This window comes from Chelonia mydas, chromosome 3 (assembly GCF_015237465.2).
Source record: "Chelonia mydas isolate rCheMyd1 chromosome 3, rCheMyd1.pri.v2, whole genome shotgun sequence".
Lineage (NCBI taxonomy): Eukaryota > Metazoa > Chordata > Testudines > Cheloniidae > Chelonia > Chelonia mydas.
Window position 1 is genome coordinate 15,462,610 of NC_057851.1, and position 18,005 is coordinate 15,480,614.

The 18,005-nt window shown below is 42.2% G+C and overlaps 1 protein-coding gene across 1 annotated transcript in view; it reads left to right on the forward strand.

The window, feature by feature from the left end:
- The window catches only part of OPN5 (opsin 5), a 55,208-nt gene extending 42,663 nt beyond the window's left edge, over window positions 1–12,545 (forward strand). The window contains exons 6-7 of the mRNA XM_007068312.4: window positions 5,510–5,739; window positions 8,147–12,545. Of these exons, the coding sequence (XP_007068374.1) occupies window positions 5,510–5,739; window positions 8,147–8,210 (294 nt within the window). The 3' untranslated portion in view covers window positions 8,211–12,545. The remainder of the gene's footprint in view (window positions 1–5,509; window positions 5,740–8,146) is intronic.
- Window positions 12,546–18,005: the final 5,460 nt, after the last annotated feature.

The window sequence follows — 18,005 nt, forward strand, 5'->3', positions numbered from 1 at the left end:
TTATTTCCAGCTGAATTTATCTACCTTCAACTTTCAGATGTTGGATTGTGTTATATCTTTCTCTGCCAGGCTGAAGAGTTCATTATTAAATATTTGTCCACCCTGTAGATACTTACAGACTGTAATCAAGTCACCCCTTATCCTTCTTTTGGTTAAGCTAAATAGATTGAGCTCCTTGAATCTATCCCTATAAGGCTTGTTTTCCAAACCCTTAATCATTCATACAGCTCTTCTGTGAATCTTCTCCAGTTTATTAACATCCTTCTTGAATTGTAGACACCAGAACTGGACACAGTATTCCACTCACAGTTGCACCAGTGCCAAATATAGAGGTAAAATAACATATCTCCTCATACGCGAGATTCCCCTGTTTATGCATTACAGACTTGCATTAGCGCTTTTGGCCACAACAACACGCTAGGAGCTCATGTTTAGAGCCCAGCAAATCCGCAGATATCCGCTTTATATCCACAGATATTCACATCCATGGATGCAGATGTGGATATCCACGGACCATTTTTATGGACGGTGGATGGATGCGGATCCAAATTTTATATCGAAAGCTTTGCAAATCTGCAGATACCCGCTTTATATCCACCAATACCCGTGGATCATTTTTGCGGATCGCGGATTCGATGTGGATACAAATTTTGCATCTGCTCAGGGCTCTACTCATGTTCAGCTGATTATCCACCAGGATCCTCACATCTGTTTCAGAGTCACTGCTTCCCAGGGTAGAATCCCATATCTTGTAAGTATGGCCTACATTCTTTGTTCCTACATGTATACATTTACATTTAGCTGTATTAAAACACATACTGTTTACTTGTGCCCAGTTTACCAAGAGATCCAGATTGCTCTCAATCAGTAACCTGTCCTCTTCATTATTTACCACTTCACCAATTTTTTTTTCATCTGAAACTTTATCAGTGATGGTTTTATGTTTTCTTCTAGGTCGTTGATTAAAATGTTAAGTAGTGTAGGGCTAAAACCTGATCCCTGTGGATGCCACTAGAAACACATTCACTTGATAATCATTCCCCATTTACATAATTACATTTTCAGATCTATCAGTTAGCCAGCTTTTAATTCATTTAATGTGTTCCATGTTAATTTTATAACATTTTAGTTTTCTAATTAAAACTTTGTGCATACCAAGTCAAATGCCATACAGAAGTCTAAGTATGTTATGTCAACAGTATTACCTTTATCAACCAAACTTTTAATCTTATCAGAAAAAGATGTATTTTCCACTGAATGCATCCGATGAAGTGAGCTGTAGCTCACGAAAGCTTATGCTCAAATAAATTTGTTAGTCTCTAAGGTGCCAAAAGTACTCCTTTTCTTTTTGACAGGATATGTTTTCCACAAACCCATGCTGATTTACATTAATTACATTACCCTCCTTTAATTCTTTATTAACTGAGTCCCATATCAATCACTCCATTATCTTGCCCTGGACTGATGTCAGGCTGACAGGCCTATAATTTCCTGAGTCATCCCATTTACGTTAGCTTTCTTCCAGTCTTCTGGAACTTCCCTAATGCTCCAAGGCTTACTGTAAATCAACATTAACAGTACAGCAAACTCCTCAGTCAGCTATTTTAAAACTATTGGATGCGGTTATCTGGACCTGCTGATTTAAAAATATCTAACTTTTGTAGCTTCTGTTTAATATCCTCCAGAGATACTAGTGGAATGGAAAGAGTGTTATCATCACCATATGTTGAGACTATATAATCTGTTTTCCTCCAAATACAAAATAGAAACATTTATTGAACAATTCTGCCTTTTTTGCATTACTATTGATAATTCTACCATTTTCATCTAGTAACGGGCCAATACTATTGTCAAGATTCTTTTTGGTCCTAATATATTTTAAAAATTCCTTGTGATAAACATGTTTCTACATAGTATACAAAGCCAAAACATCATTGGGAATTCAGACTATGTCAAGGTTCCTTCCCCACTCTGAACTCTAGGGTACAGATGTGGGGACCTGCATGAAAAAACCCCTAAGCTTATTTTTACCAGCTTAGGTTAAAACTTCCCCAAGGTACAAACTATTTTACCTTTTGTCTCTGGACTTTATTGCTGCTACCACCAAGCATCTCACAAATATAACAGGGAAAGAGCCTGCTTGGAAACGTCTTTCCCTCCAAAATCCCCCCAAGCTCTACACCTCCTTTCCTGGGGAAGGCTTGATAAAAAATCCTCACCAATTTGCACAGGTGAACACAGACCCAAACCCTTGGATCTTAAGAACAATGAAAAAGTAATCAGGTTCTTAAAAGAAGAATTGTAATTGAAGAAAAAAGTAAAAGAATCACCTCTGTAAAATCAGGATGGTAAATACCTTACAGGGTAATCAGATTCAAAATATAGAGAATCCCTCTAGGCAAAACCTTAAGTTACAAAAAGACACAAAAACGGAATATACATTCCATTCAGCACAACTTATTTTATCAGCCATTTAAACAAAAACAGAATCTAACGCGTATCTAATTAGATTGCTCACTGATTTTTTACAGGAGTTCTGACTTGCATTCCTGCTCTGGTCCCAGCAAAAGACAACACACAGACAGAGAGAACCCTTTGTTTCCCCCCCCCCCCCCAGCTTTGAAAGTATCTTGTCTCCTCATTGGTCATTTTGGTCAGGTGCCAGCGAGGTTGTCTTAGCTTCTTAACCCTTTACAGGTGAAAGGGTTTTTCCTCTGGCCAGGAGGGATTTAAAGGTGTTTACCCTTCCCTTTATATTTATGACAGACCACCTGCAGCATAATCAGTCAGGCTAATACAGCCATGGGAATAGTTTTGGTTAGTTAGCTGCTGCTGCCTTGACAGTAGAAAGAACCCCAAATTCTGGTGGCCTTATTTTCAGAGATACCGAGTACCTGCAATGCTGCTTTCACAATCATATTTTGCACTTCTGTAGCCCCTTCTGTGCAAAGATCTTGATTCTAAATCTGGAACATTTTGATCCAATATTACAGAAATATGAAATCAGCTGTTATGAGATTTCTGCCATCTGGAAGGGCAGACGTTCATGTGCAATTTCTGTCAGATCTGAATCAGTACACTGGAAGCCATGTCCCATCCAGTTCCAGATCCTAACTGGAACCCAAAATGTTGGGGGCAGGTTTGGGTCTGGGGAGTGAAATCCCATCATCCACCTTCAAAATTTCAAAGGGGGTTGAATTTGAGTTTCCCTTTTTGGCTCATGAATGTTAGACGGCGCAAAAAAAAAGGGGGGGGAAGGTTTACAATCTTTATGTAATTTACTTCTTCAAGAATATTGAAATCACATCCACTAAGAATATCAACACATGGAACAGAGGTTGAGAATAACACAATGTCTGAAAGGCTTTAGCTCGCTTGAGAACAGAGCATTCACTGAAGATTTGTATTGTAATCCTACTAATTACTTCTCCCAAATGACTGTTCATGTACTATTATCTATTAGGATGCTGTGCAATACCTTATGAATTATGGTAGTGCTGTCAAACATGGACTTCAGTATACAATATCATGTGATGCAATATGGAACCTGTATCCTATTGCATATAGGTGTGGACACACTTGTTCAGGTAAAATAAGTGACTCAAAACTTTAGCTCAATTAGAATATTTTTTGACTTTTGAACAAACTGTATGTAGATCTTCTTTTCCTGACCTCTTATGAAAATCTTTTATGATTTAATAGGAATGTAACCAATGAGGTTCTGCAGAAATTAAACAGGATTCTACAGAAATTATTCCTACAACATCAGAATTTAACAGAGAATGAGATCCCTGCTATGCGCTGGTTAAAAAAAACCTGTAGAAGTGTTAAATTCTCAGCAGTGTCATTTTGGAATGTACCAGTGAAATACAATAGTTATGGCTATCCCTACAGGTCTGTCAATGCATGTGTTTGGCAAGTGACAAGTGCACATTCAGTTTCTCACCTGTTCACCCTCCGAAGTAATCAGATTGTCTGCATTTTCTCAGTGAAAGATGGGAAGGATTCTTATTAGCTGCCTGGGCAGAGGGAGGAGATGAGGCTGATTTAGGACTCTAACCCTCCTATTACAACCAACCCTCCACCATGACCTATTGCCAGCTGCTCCCAGGGTGCTGGTGATGCCATCACACAACATCAGTACTGCCTGCAAGGGAGGAAGAATCCTTATGTTGACTCCGGCTGCTGCAGTCTGTTTTCCTCTCCCTAGTCCTTTGTCCTCACTGCACTGACTGGCAATGGGGAACAGGGAGAGGAGAACGCTATAGCGCCTCCGATGCACACAACACTTGGATAGCAACCTAGTTTTCTTTCTGAAACATTAACAGGAAATATTTCAACCCAGTCCTGGAAATCTCTCTAGAGTCCTTGGTCTTACAAGGTTTGTAGTGTGATTGCAAAGGGGTTCAAATGAGTGGTAGGAAGAATGGCCTTGAGCTTTCACCATAAGGCTGGGCTCCAGGAGACCAGGATTCTGTTCATGTCTTTGCCACTGATTTGCTCATTTGCCGATTTGGCAAGTCACTTAGGTTAAAATTTTCAGACTTGGGTGTACAGAGTTGGGCACCTAAATCCCTTTTTAGGCCTTTCAATAAGTAATTTTATATTGACAGGTGCTGAGCACTAGCCAGCTCCCATTGACTTCAAGCCTTAGACACCCCAGTTTGAAATTTTGGGGCTCAGTCTCGCTTGACCTCGGTTTGCCATTTATGAAATAGAGACAAAATAATACTTACTACTTCTCAAGGGTGTTGTGAGGCTCAGTTAATGTGTATTTGGAAAGCAGTTGGGGGAAAGAGGCTGTAGAAGTAAAAAGTATTTCAGATAAGCACCAAATCTGTGGCTTAAGCAGCACAAATTTTTAAATGATCCCAGATCACTTTAATGTTATCTAGGACTTTGACATTTCAAATAATTTCTCTTGGTGTTAAATTCCCAAGAACAAGGTGACTTTTGTTTTTATAAAGGATATATATATATATATTATAATATTATAATATATATATAATATAATATATAAAATATATAAATATAAATATCCCTTTTTTAAACATCATCCCCTCTTTGTTCTCTCTGTGTGTATATATATATATATATATATATATATATATATATATATATATATATATATATATATATATATATGTAGTAAATACTCATTTAATTTAACTTCAAAGAATCATAATTCACTGGCTTTTTGTTCAGTTTCTTCACTTTTAGTCTGGCCTAATGACCTCAAGGAAAGATTTGGGCCAACAGAATCCCTATTTGTTCTATAAATGTCAAGCAAAAGTACAGCTGGAGATAGATAAGGAAAAGTGAAATGAATTACAGCATTGGTGCATACTGCAGACCTTATCTGACATGGGGGTCATTTTTCCTTTCTGTTGCATGCACCCTTGCACTGTCTGCAACACTGGGAAAGATGAGTACTGTGCAGTGCAGTGCATCAATAAAAGACCATTCAATTAGGTAACTGATTTCTCTCCTTTCTTTTTATTCTCACAAGGTGGCAATGTTGATCTGTGCAGGATTTCTAATTGCCTGGATCCCATATGCCGTGGTATCCGTGTGGTCAGCTTTTGGACAGCCAGATTCAGTGCCCATTCAAGTTTCAGTCATCCCAACCTTGCTTGCAAAATCGGCAGCTATGTACAACCCAATTATTTACCAGGTCATTGATTGTAAATTTTCCTGTTGCCGCTCATTGCAGAAGAAGAGCTCCTTGAAGAAATCCAGGTAAATTTTGGAAAAAAGTGGGCAGCCCAAAAACATTTTGATTTCTGGATACTCATTTCCTTACTCTAAAGTCTTTACAGAGCATAAGCATTGCAATCCTGCAATACAGAAATGGTCCATCTGGCCTAGTTTCTTTTTTTCACATAGTGGCCAGTGCTGGACACTACACAGGAAGGTTTCACCCCTCCCCTACTAATACACTTAGCTGTACCACATCTGTAGTATAAAATGAGGGACAATTTCTTCTTGGGTGTAACTGGTGATCAGCTTATCATCTGAAGCACAGAAATAGTTTGTGTAGGTCCTGATTCAAAAAACATGGAAATGAATGGAAAGATCCCCGTTCACTTCAATGGGCTTTGAATCAGACACATAATCTTACCATCCTAGCTAATGTAAGCGCTCAGCCCTGAAAGGAACTGATTCCCAGTGAAGTCAGTGGGAGCTGCGTGTGCTCAGCACCTTCCAGGATCGATCCCTAAATGCAGGTGTTAGTCACAGAAGTGCCGAATTAAAAAAGAATCTTTCTAAGCTATTTGCTTTAGTGATATAATTGAGGCAAAACCAGCCCTTACAAGCCTGCAGTGTCCCTGGGGATGCATAGGGTGTATCCAGGGCCAAATTTGGCCTCTTAGCTGTATGGGATGCTGAAGTGTTGGCACCATCTATGCATTTTATTTTCTTTATTGACAAAGAATATCAATTTGTTGTTCATCACCAAGCCTGTGGAGAATGGTGTTGAGGGCCCAGCAATGCTGGGAGATTTAAGCATCAGCATTTCAGATTCCAACAGCATCCTCTGGTGCGGAAGTACAAAATAAAATTTTTCATAGAATTATAGAATTACAGACCAGATCCTATTCATCACCCTTTCCCTTACCAATTACAGAACTGCACCCTATAGTGCATTTTCCTGCCTGTTGTCCAGCCTAGGTTTAAATATCCCAAGCTTCCACAGCTTCCTTTGTCCCCCCAACCCCGGAGCACCTGGCAGGCGGGTGGCGCGAACACCGGCTCCAGCCCCCTGCAGTCCTGGCTGCAGACCGCCCCCACTAGCACCAGTCCAGAGCAAGGGCACCAGAGCCCTCCCAAAAGTGTGGGGGGGGAGAGGGGCTCTGCCCAAGGTGGCGGCAAAGGCAGCCTCCTGCCCGTGTCCCAGGCCCCCGCCCAGGGTAGGTGGAGGGACCCAGGATCCCCACAGCTGCCCGCACAGCTCTTTCCGACCCAGCTCCAGCTGAGGGGGGCATCGGAGCTGCAGCCTGGCCATGATTAGAGCCAGGCAGGCAGCTGTGGGAAGCCATGGCGGCAGACCCACTACCTGCCCACGGTGTGGGGGGCCCGAGCAGTCCCCGCCCCCTGGGCTCCCCGCCCACGCGGGGAAGATGGAGAGTCCGCAACTCCGCAGCTCCTTTCAGCCACCTGCGTGGCTCTTACCGTGGCCAGGCTGCAGCTCTGAGGCCCCCCGATCTGGCCAGAGCTGGGCCAGGGAGAGCTGCGTGGGCACTTGTGGGGAGCCAGCGTGGAGTTTCAGACTCTTGTCTTGCCCCAGGCGGCCGGGGAGCCCAGGGGGTGGGGACACGGGTTGGGGGCTGCTCTCGGCTCCCTACCCCACACCTCAGGCAGGTGGAGGGTCTGCTGTGGCTCCCTATAGCTGATCGGGCTCCATGCTGGCCTGGCTGGGGGTTGGGGTCTCGGGCAGGGGGGAGAGAGAGGAGAGAAAGAGGGTGGGGTCTGCCCTGGCAAAAAGTGGACGGGCCAGGTCCATCTACTTTCAAAAAGTGGGAGGGCTATGGCCCCCTGACCTCCTCCCCTGTTCCGGTGGTGGGAAGCAGGAGGGGACTTGGGGGCAGAGTGTGGGTGAGACCATGCAGGCAGTTTCGATAGGCTGAGCCTTCCCCTGTCTTTGATACCCACTGCCCATGAGTCAGGGTGTGGTTTTTACACCCCTGACCTACACAGCTATCCCGATATAACTTTTCCATGGAGACCAGGCCTTAGAATGCATCCCTAGTCTACAACTGTCTTTACATTTTATGTGGAAACAAGAACCATCTTATCAACCAGAATTAATGGAGGTTGTCTCCCTCTGCCAAAGTACCACTCTGCTATAACTCCCCAGGCTAGTCCATATATTGGTTTTGGCCCTTATATTTCATGTGGAAGGGCTCGGGGAGTGTAAGGACTGAGTGTGTGTCTAGCTTTTGTGCTGGGGTTCCACATGGGAGGGAGGTTTTTTACAGTCTCTCCCAGCTTTTACACCTGCGGAAGGGCTGCTCTAGCCTTAGGTGAGGACTTGAGAATTTCTGTATGTTTGGTGATGAATAAAATGATCTGCAGGAATGGAACCTTAATCATTTATAAAGCCAGGTTATTTCAGGCAATATGACTATATTTTTCCTTCCTGTAGGCTATATACGATATCTGGAAATAGAGAGCCAACAGAAATGAACGAAACCCACCTGGAGTTGTGACAGCATATGGACAGGTGTATGGAAACATGCTGACAATCATTTTCTTCTCAACTTCTTCCTTTGCAAATTAGTTAAAATACAGATTTATTTTGGTATTTCTTTTCCCCTCTAACCTACATACCATGGGATTTTTCACCCTATCTGGAGTATCAACATTAGAGCTGGGCAAATAGAAGAAAATATAGAGAATATTCATTTCAATTAAAACTGTGAATTCACTTTGGCTGGATTCATAACCCTTTTTATTTATTTTCTGTGCACATTCATATGAATGACTCTTTTTCTTCATGGAAAGTGAGAGTCTCATGAGTACCCATGCTATGCATTTGTAAGGCTATCTTGAAATCGCTTGATTTCCCTCTTCCTGTTTATCAACTTTATCCAATCCAAGGAGCAGAATCCTTGAAGGAAAGGCAACATTTAAGAGAGAAGTTCAGCTAATAGCCTGTTTGAGATGAGTTGTTACACCCAGACTATAGAAGACGTGGTGCTTGTCATTCCACAGTTGCACTATAAACAGTTCTCACTGTATCGGTTGATTTTCAGACAAGGGACTGAAAAGTGTATGTTGTAGATCCTGGGCTGGGAACAAGGGAAAATACAATTTCCCCTTTTAAAATAGTTAAGTAAGGAAATGAGTTGAGGAAGTTCTGGAAGAGCCTTGTGGTAGGCTCTTCTAGGGAAGCTGGGATTCCTCTCCCCCTTTCCCCCCCCCGAATAATTTCAGTATGACCAACACTGCATTTTGCACAGTGCAACCTACTGACAGCCAAATCCAGGCTTCCATTTGCCGACGAAACGATTCTGCAGCTCTTAATCAGTCCTTACTCATGTCCATGGATGTTTAGCCTAACTAAGGACTGACTGCGACCTGCAGACTGTGGCCCTACAAATAGAGATTTGTTATATGTGGGTTCATGATAGTGGTGAGAGTTACCAGCATTCTGACCAAATTCCAACAAGGTTGGTTTCATGGTTCCTGCCTAAATTTCTCCTTCAGTTTCAAACTTTTCTTCTTCACTTCTTTCCCTGAACAATTAGCTGTGTTACTATACATTGTTAAATAGCTGTTGTGTCACCCCAGAGGTGGCTGCATTTTGGTGATAGGTGAAGCATGTGTTCAAGTGCAGTCCTAGATAGAGATGTTTTCCTGATTCAGGGCCTGAAGTATTAAGTGTATAATACTCTAATTTAAATACAGGTAACTTATGTAAACCCTAATAAGGCCTTCTAGCTCTCATCCAATTAATAGATTTTAAGGCAAGATGGAACTAGTAGATTATCTATTCTATTACAGGCCATGGTATTTCACCTATTTATTCCTGCACTGAGCACAACAATTTGTGTTGGACTAAAGCACATCTTCCAGAAAGACATCCAGTCTTGATCTGAAGATGACAAGAGATAGAGGATCCACCACTTCCCTTTCTTGCTTGTTCCAATAGTTGATCATGCTCACCATTAAAAATAAAATTCATATTTCACAAGGACAGTGTATGAAAATCTTATAAAACTTCCTCATAAGATCCACACTTGTGATTGTTGTAATCTGGGCTGGGACCCAAATACTTGAGTCAAATTACTGAAAAAATAAAAGCAAGTCAGTATGAATGAGTGTGAAATATGACTCTGAAAGACCTTTTTATGATATTTTCAGTAATTCAGTGTCTTAGCTATGTTAAGGAACTTCTTGGTTTTATGCATAAATATTAACACAAATGCTGAATAAATATTATAAATAATATTATACATTTACATATCTCATTAGATGCCTTATATGCACACTCAGATTAAACTGTCCCAATTCAAAGTGATGTCAAGTAAAGTCATAAAAACTTAAACTTGCTTCCAATGCCTCCTGGATAAAGAAAATTATTGAATTCCAGTCCTAAACAGGACAGCATTATCCTTTAATATTTACCTATCTTGGGCACCTCAGTTGGCTCAGTGAGATCTAGCCCTGCTGTCTATTTCAAGGTTACAGTTCAGCTTGCAGATGGTAAAGTCACACAGACCATATGGATGTGAAGACTTTTTGATTAGCTTGTTATGTAGACATAGACAATGGAGAAAATGGAACCCAAACATAAAGTTGTAAGTACTTCCCGTACAGATTTCAAAGGCTACTGAAAGCTCATCTTGGAAGGATTAGCTTTTTATCCGTAAACGTCGATTTCACCATACCCACATAAACCGACGAAAAAAATGTTTCCATAGATGACATTTACAGATAGGCAAAGTAAGAAAAATGTTATTTGAGAATTTATTAGTGTTTGATTTAAGGATATTGACTTTGTACATTTTGACATGTGATGTTGACAATTTGTGTTTTAACAGTTATAACTCTAACTTTTTTAATCTCGATATGTATTGTCATTAAACAATTCCTATCTGATCCCTGTACTTCCTGGCCCTTCCCCTAATTTCCCACAATGGTGAACATTTAAATTGATAAAAATAGAAAAAAATGCTTAAAACCCATAATTTTGTACATCTGTAAAAATGTAAAATGATAAAAGGCTTAACAATAAACACCAATATTATATGTCAAAATTATAAAAAAATAAAAATTGAATTCTGCCAAGGTTTCTGATGTAGCAAGAGATACCAGGGCTGGCAGAAGATTAAACAGAAACTTTTATGTTATCCAAAAAATTGAAGAAAGCAATGCACTGAAATGTAAAAAGTTAACAGTATCCCCAGCCTTTGAAGATTTTGAAAAGTGTCTGCTCATACAGTGTAAGCAGAATTGAAGCAAAGGTTCCCATCCAGGGCAGTGGAAGAAGCATGTGAAACCCTGTTGCTTGGTTGATTTACTTAGCACGGGTGCTTGATGCCTTTGATTCTGTTTTGGACTTTTGACACTCCCCCCTCCTCCCTTTGGAACTTGCAAGTGTAGTCAGCATTGACCCCACCATTTTGATCTGATTTACACTCAAGAGGCAAATTTATACCAGCTGAGAATCTTCTCCAACACTGTGGAGAATCAGGCTTCCTGAATTCAATGGAGTTACTTTTGATTTACATCGGTGTAAATAGAGACTGCCCCATTGCATGTAGTTCTGGTCCCCATGGTTTAGCAAAGATATAGGGAGGGAAAGGTGGAAAAATGCTACGGTAAAAGCAACGTAGGCTCTGAGGAGAAACCGATACGGTTAAGTTGAAGTAGTCTCGAATAGAGATGGCTTGGAGTGATTTGTCAGTCTCTATATAAGATGATAATGCAAATGAAGGCAGGGAATTATTCACAGTTTCAGAAGATAGTAGAATAAAAAACAAACAAATCCTGATGCTAAAGAAGGAAAAGTTGAGCTAAACAGTCTCAGCTACAAGAGCACTTGAGCAATGGAACAGGCTCCCAAGTGAAGCCGTTGGGGCACCGTTTCTGTGGATATTCAAGAACAGATTAGATAACCCACCAGTGGTGTCTTTATTATAAGGAGAGTCAGTAGCGACCCCTGTGTATAGGTCGCTATATTGCACACAATGAAGTCATCTTCTTGTGAACTCGCATGCAGTGCAATTGCAACTCCATTTATAGTGAAGTAGAGTGAAGGTTAGAGGTTGTTGCAAAGCTCTGAGGTGTGCAAAGTCAGTTAGGGTTCACTCTGCTTAGAGTTACTTTTCTGTGAAAGAACTGGCTTCCCTCAATAAAGTTCCACTTATTGCATACAGGATATTTATTGGTAGCGCCAAATATGCAACACGTGTCATTCAGGCTGAGATGAAATATTGCAATTTATGATATAACCCTTACTTTGAAATGTGACAAAATATGTTCTCTGCCTGATACTTATATTGTGAAGTTGTTATTATTAATATTATTTATTATTTGTGTTACCACCTAGGAGCCCTAGTTATGGACCAGGATCCCACGGTGCTAGGTGCTGTACAAACATGGAACAAAAAGACAGTGCTGGCCCCAGTGAGCTTACAATCCAAGTATAAGACAAGAGACAACAAATGGATACAGACAGATGGGGGAGTACAAACAAATAATGAGACAATACTTTTGTTATATCTCAGATCTGGATACACTTAAATATTTTGGGGGGAGGTGGTGATAAAATAGGTAGACAAATGGTTTTTGATGACAGCCCTATTTTCCCCCCTGATATGTGCCTGAGTGAGATGGGACAAAGCTCCCCAACATCAGTGAAAAATAGGCCCATCTCACACTGATCCCTAAACTCAACATGTTTAAACCAGGGCATTTTCAACAATGCCAGTGACTGTTGAGAGTACAATTGTATGTACAGCATGTTATGTTTAGAAACCACTAGGCTCATGTATATTGTAACTGAAGGGGAAAATAAATGGTAGAAAATGACATGAATATATATATAAAACAACTACTAGGGGCTTGTGGTTATATATTTTGATATTTTAGCTATCTAAAATATATTTTAGATATATTCTAAAAAAGCAGAATATAGTAATATAGGAAATGTACCTTGACTTTTGGTGAATAATAAGTGAAATCCAAACCTCATTTCAAAACTTAACTATATATGCTATATATAGAATCATTCCTAGTGCTAGAGGCTCCACTGTAAGCTATTCAGAAAGTAATTTAAATATAGTTTTATATTGATGTTTTCATATTTATTGATTGATTGACTTAGTTTGGCAGACAGGTTAGTAGTTCTAGAATGAAGTAGGTAGTTGAACACTTGTTAGTGTGGAGTTCAGTGTCATGACATTATCCTACCTTGAGTGCATCAGAGCCAAACTCACAGAGATGAAAGAGTTAACTTCCCTCGTTGCTCCATTTAGTGGATTAAGTTCTCTGCTGGTAATATGGCTACAGCTCCATTGAAGTCTGTGGGGCTTCACCCATTTATGCCAGCAGAGAATTCAGCTGGCCCTGTGTTTGCACATTAAGTGTGAAATCCTGATCTAATTGAAATCAATGGGAGTTTTGCCATTGACTTCAGGATTTCACCCTGAAAACGTGAAACAAAAAGGAGCATGGTTTTTGTGATGGTTCCTTGCCATTGTGTGGTTTGTGTTCCTCTTGTTTTGCTTTAACAGTGAAATCCACCGAACTCCACAGAGTCAGTGCAAGGCCCTTTCCGCCACTTACATCCCACACTAGTCTTTACTGCATGGCTGAAGATGGGCTTAAGTACTGTGACTTGATGCTACAAATGTATTCACATCTCAGAACTTTGTTACAACACAATTGTCGCCTAACCTAGCTCTCAACAACAGGTCGGGCATGCCAACATTTAGTGCGGGCTCATGAAGTGGTTCTTACTTTGAGGGGTTCCATTGACATTGTGGGAAATGCTAAACCTAGTCAAAAGGGCTGTCTGCAGGCAGGGATAGATCCTAAATTCAATTTTTTTTATATTCCTTGGACCTTGGCCAGATGAAGGACCTGATTTGGATCTCACTTACAGGGGTTTTACCCTAGTGTAACTCTGTAACTTCAACGATTTGCAAAAAAGTAAGTGGGAATAGAATCACAGTCTGACCAACATCCAGTCTTTATAAAAGTTAAAACAATTAGCCCAATTTTTATTAATTTATTCTGTTTTGAGTAAGTTGACCAGTTCAAAGCCACCTTAAACCCATTGGAACTAGCCTGCTGGATTCCTACCCAGCGTGAGGGAATTTTTCAATAACATAAGGCTTCCAAAGAATCTCCTATGATACTACCTCCCAGCCCCCTTGGCCTAAGGGCATGGCCAGGGAAAAGATGACAAGCTATTCAAGTATCAAAGAAGCATAAACTAGTTTGAAGCTGCCTGTGTCCACCATCCGTGTCTGGTGCCAAGGGTAGCTTGGCCATGCCTGAGAATCTGAACCAGCTATAAACTGAGTTATAACCAGGTTCCCACACATGGCTTTATTAATGTAACAAGGGTCGTCCATGTTTGCTTCTTGTCACCAGGAAACTCCATCAATCGGAAGGCCTGGGATGCATTGCCCTAGGGATGGGGGTTCCACAACCACCACTCCTAAGAGGAGAAGATAGTTGGTAGTGATGGTTGGGTACTCCCTCCTAAGGGGGACAGAGTCATCCATCTACTGTCCAGACCGGGAAACTCAAGAAGTGTGCTGCTTTCCTGGAGCTAGAGTTCAGGAAGTGATGGACTGTCTGCCGAGACAGATCAATCTCTCAGACCACTGCCCGTTCCTACTTCTCCACATGGGCACCAATGATACTGCCAAGAATGACATTGAGCGGGTCATCGCAGACTACGTGGCTCTGGGAAGAAGGATAAAGGAGTTTGAGGCACAAGTAATGTACTCATCCATCCTCCCTGTTGAAAGAAATGGCCCAGGTAGAGACAATCAAATTGTGGAGGTAAGTGCATGGTTGTTCAGATGGTGTTGGAGAGAGGGTTTTGGATTCTTCAACTATGGGATGTTGTTCCAGGAAGAAGGATTGCTAGGAAGAGATGGGATCCACCTAACGAAGAGAGGGAAGAGCATCTTCACAGGCAGGCTTGCTAACCTAGTGAGGAGGGCTTTAAACTAGGTTCTCCAGGGGATGGAGACCTAAGACCTCAGGTAAGTGGGGACGTGAGATACCAGGAGGAAACAGAAGAAGGGGGGTGTAACAGGGGAGGTCTCCTGATTCATACTGAGAAACTAGTGCAATTGGCTAGGTATCTTAGCTGCCCTTACACGAACGCAAGAAGCCTGGGAAACAAGCAGGAAGAATTTGAAGTCCTGGCATAGCCAAGGACCTATCATGTGATTGGAATAACAAAGACTTGGTGGGGTAACTCACGTGACTGGAACACTGTCATGGATGGGTATAAAATGTTCAGGAAGGACACGCGGGTGGAGAAAAGGTGGAGGAGTTCCACTCTATGCAAGAGAGCAGTATGATTGCTCAGAGCTCCAGTATGAAACTGCAGAAAAGCCTGTTGAGAGTCTTTAGGTTAAGTTTAGAGGTGAGAGCAACAAGGGTGATGTCGTGGTGGGCATCTGCTATAGACCACCAGAGCAGGAGTATGAGGTAGACGAGGCTTTTTTCGGACAAGTAACAGAAGTTTCCAGATCACAGGCCCTGGTTCTCATGGGGGACTTCAAACTCCCTAGCATCTGCTGAGAGAGCAATACAGCAGTGCACAGACAATCCAGTTTTTGGAGAGTGTTGGGGACAACGTCCTGGTGCAAGTGCTGGAAGAACCAACTAGGGGCTGTGCTCCTCTTGACCTGCTGCTCACAAACAGGGAAGAATTGGTAAGGGAAGTAGAAGTGAGTGGCAACCTGGGCAGCAGTGGCCATGAGATTGTCAAGTTCAGGATCCTCACAAAAGGAAGGAAGAAGAGCAGCAGAATACGGATCCTGGACTTCAGAAAAGCAGACTTTGACTCCCGCAGGGAACTGATGGGCAGGATCCCCTGGGAGGCTAATATGAGGGGGAAAGGAGTCTAGGAGAGCTGGCTGTATTTTAAAGAAGTCCTATTGAGGGCACAGGAACAAACCATCCCGATGTGCAGAAAGAAAAGCAAATAAGGCAACCGATCAGCTTGGCTCAACAGAGAAATCTTCGGTGAGCTTAAACACAAAAAGGAAGCTACAAGAAGTGGAAATTTGGACAGATGACTAGGGAGGAGTATAAAAATATTGCTCGAGTATGCAGGGGTGTAATCAGGAAGGACAAAGCACAATTGGAGTTGCAGCTAGCAAGGGATGTGAAGGGTACCAAGACTGGTTTCTACAGGTATGTTAGCAACAAGAAGAAGGTCAGGGAAAGTGTGGGACCCTTACTGAATGGGGGAGGCAACCTAGTGACAGATGATGAGGAAAAAGCTGAAATACTCAGTGGTTTGGTTTTTTTTGCCTCGGTCTTCACAGACAAGGTCAGCTCCCAGACTGCTGCAGTATGGGGAGAAGGTGAGCAACCCTCAGTGGTGAAAGAACAGGTTAAGGACTATTTAGAAAAGCTGGACATATACAAGCCCCTGGGGACGGATGCAATGCATCCAAGTGTACTGAGGGAGTTGGCGGATGTGATTGCAGAACCATTGGACATTCTCTTTGAAAATTCATGGCAATTGGGTGAGGTCCCAGATGACTAGAAAAAGGGAAATATAGTGCCCATCCTTAAAAAAAGGGAAGATGGAGAATCCAGGGAACTACAGACTGGTCAGCCTCACCTCAGTGCCTGGAAAAATCATGGAGCAGGTCCTCAAGGAATCAATTTTGAAGTACTTTGAGAGGAAGGTGATAAGGAACAGTCAACATTGCTTCACCAAGGGCAAGTCATGCCTGACCAACCTGATTGCCTTCTATGATGACGTAACTGGCTCTGTGGATATGCGGAAAGCGGTGGACGTGATATATCTTGACTGTAGCAAAGCTTTTGATACGGTCTCCCACAGTATTCTTGCCAGCAAGTTAAAGAAGTATGGATTGGATGAATGGACTATCTGGTGGATAGAAAGCTGACTAGATCTTCGGGCTCAACAGGTAGTGATCAACGGCTCGAAGTCTAGCTGGCAGCCAGTATCAATCGGAGTGCCCCAGTGGTTGGTCCTGGGGCTGGTTTTCTTCAACATCTTCATTAATGATCTAGATGATGGGATGGATTGCACCCTCAGCAAGTTCATGGATGACACTGAGCTGGGGGGAGAGGGAGATATGCTGGAGGGTAGGGATAGGGTCCATAGTGACCTAGATAAATTGGAGGATTGTGGCAAAAGAAATCGAATGAGGTTCAACAAGGACAAGTGCAGAGTCCTGCACTTAGGATGGAAGAATCCCAGGCACCGCTACAAGCTGTGTATCGACTGGCTAAGTGGCAGTTCTGCAGAAAAAGACCTGGAGGGTTACAGTGGATGAGAAGCTGGATATGAGTGAACAGTGAGCCCTTGTTGCCAAGAAGGCTAACGGCATATTGGGCTGCATTAGTAGGAGCTTTGCCAGCTGATCGAGGGAAGTGATTATTCCCCTCTATTTGGCACTGATGAGGCCACATCTGGAGTATTGCATCCAGTTTTGGGCCACCTACTACAGAAAGGATTTGGACAAATTGAGAGAGTCCAGCGGAGGGCAACGAAAATTTTTAAGGGCTTGAGGCATATGACTTATGAGGAGAGGCTGAGGGAACTGGGCTAATTTAATCTGCAGAAGAGAAGAGTGAGGGGGGATTTGATAGCAGCCTTCAACTACCTGAAGGGGGGTTCCAAAGAGGACGGGGCTAGGCTGTTCTCAGTGGTGGCATATGACAAAACAAGGAGCAATGGTCTTAAGTTGCAGTTAGGGAGGTCTAGGTTGGATATTAGGAAAAACAATTTCACGAGGCTGGTGGTGAAGCACTGGAATGGGTTACCTAGGGAGGTGGTGGAATCTCCATCCTTAGAGGTTTTTAAGGCCCGGTTTCACAAAGCCCTGGCTGGGATGATTTAGTTGGTGTTGGTCCTGCTTTGAGCAGGGGTTTGGACTAGATGACCTCCTGAGGTCTCTTCCAACCCTAATATTCTATGATTCTATAGTTCTAAATAAGTTTTCCACCACAGCAGCTCCTTCAGCATAAGTGGAGTTGCATCTAATCTATACCAATACAGCTTGGAATAGAATCAGACTCTGCTTTCATTATGTCTACCCATTATGCCTAGGCATAACGAAAGAAGACTGTGGTCCTGGTTCTTTACTCTCCTACATGTCATAAATCAGGAGTAACTTCACCAATGTCAATGGAACTGCCTTGTAAAAATGTGATGGAAGTTAGAAGAGACTCATGTTCTGTTAGCCCAGCCTCCATAAATGTTTGCCTTCAGTGTACATTATACAAGAGATGGCTGATGTATTGTCGCATTTTGAAGGGGT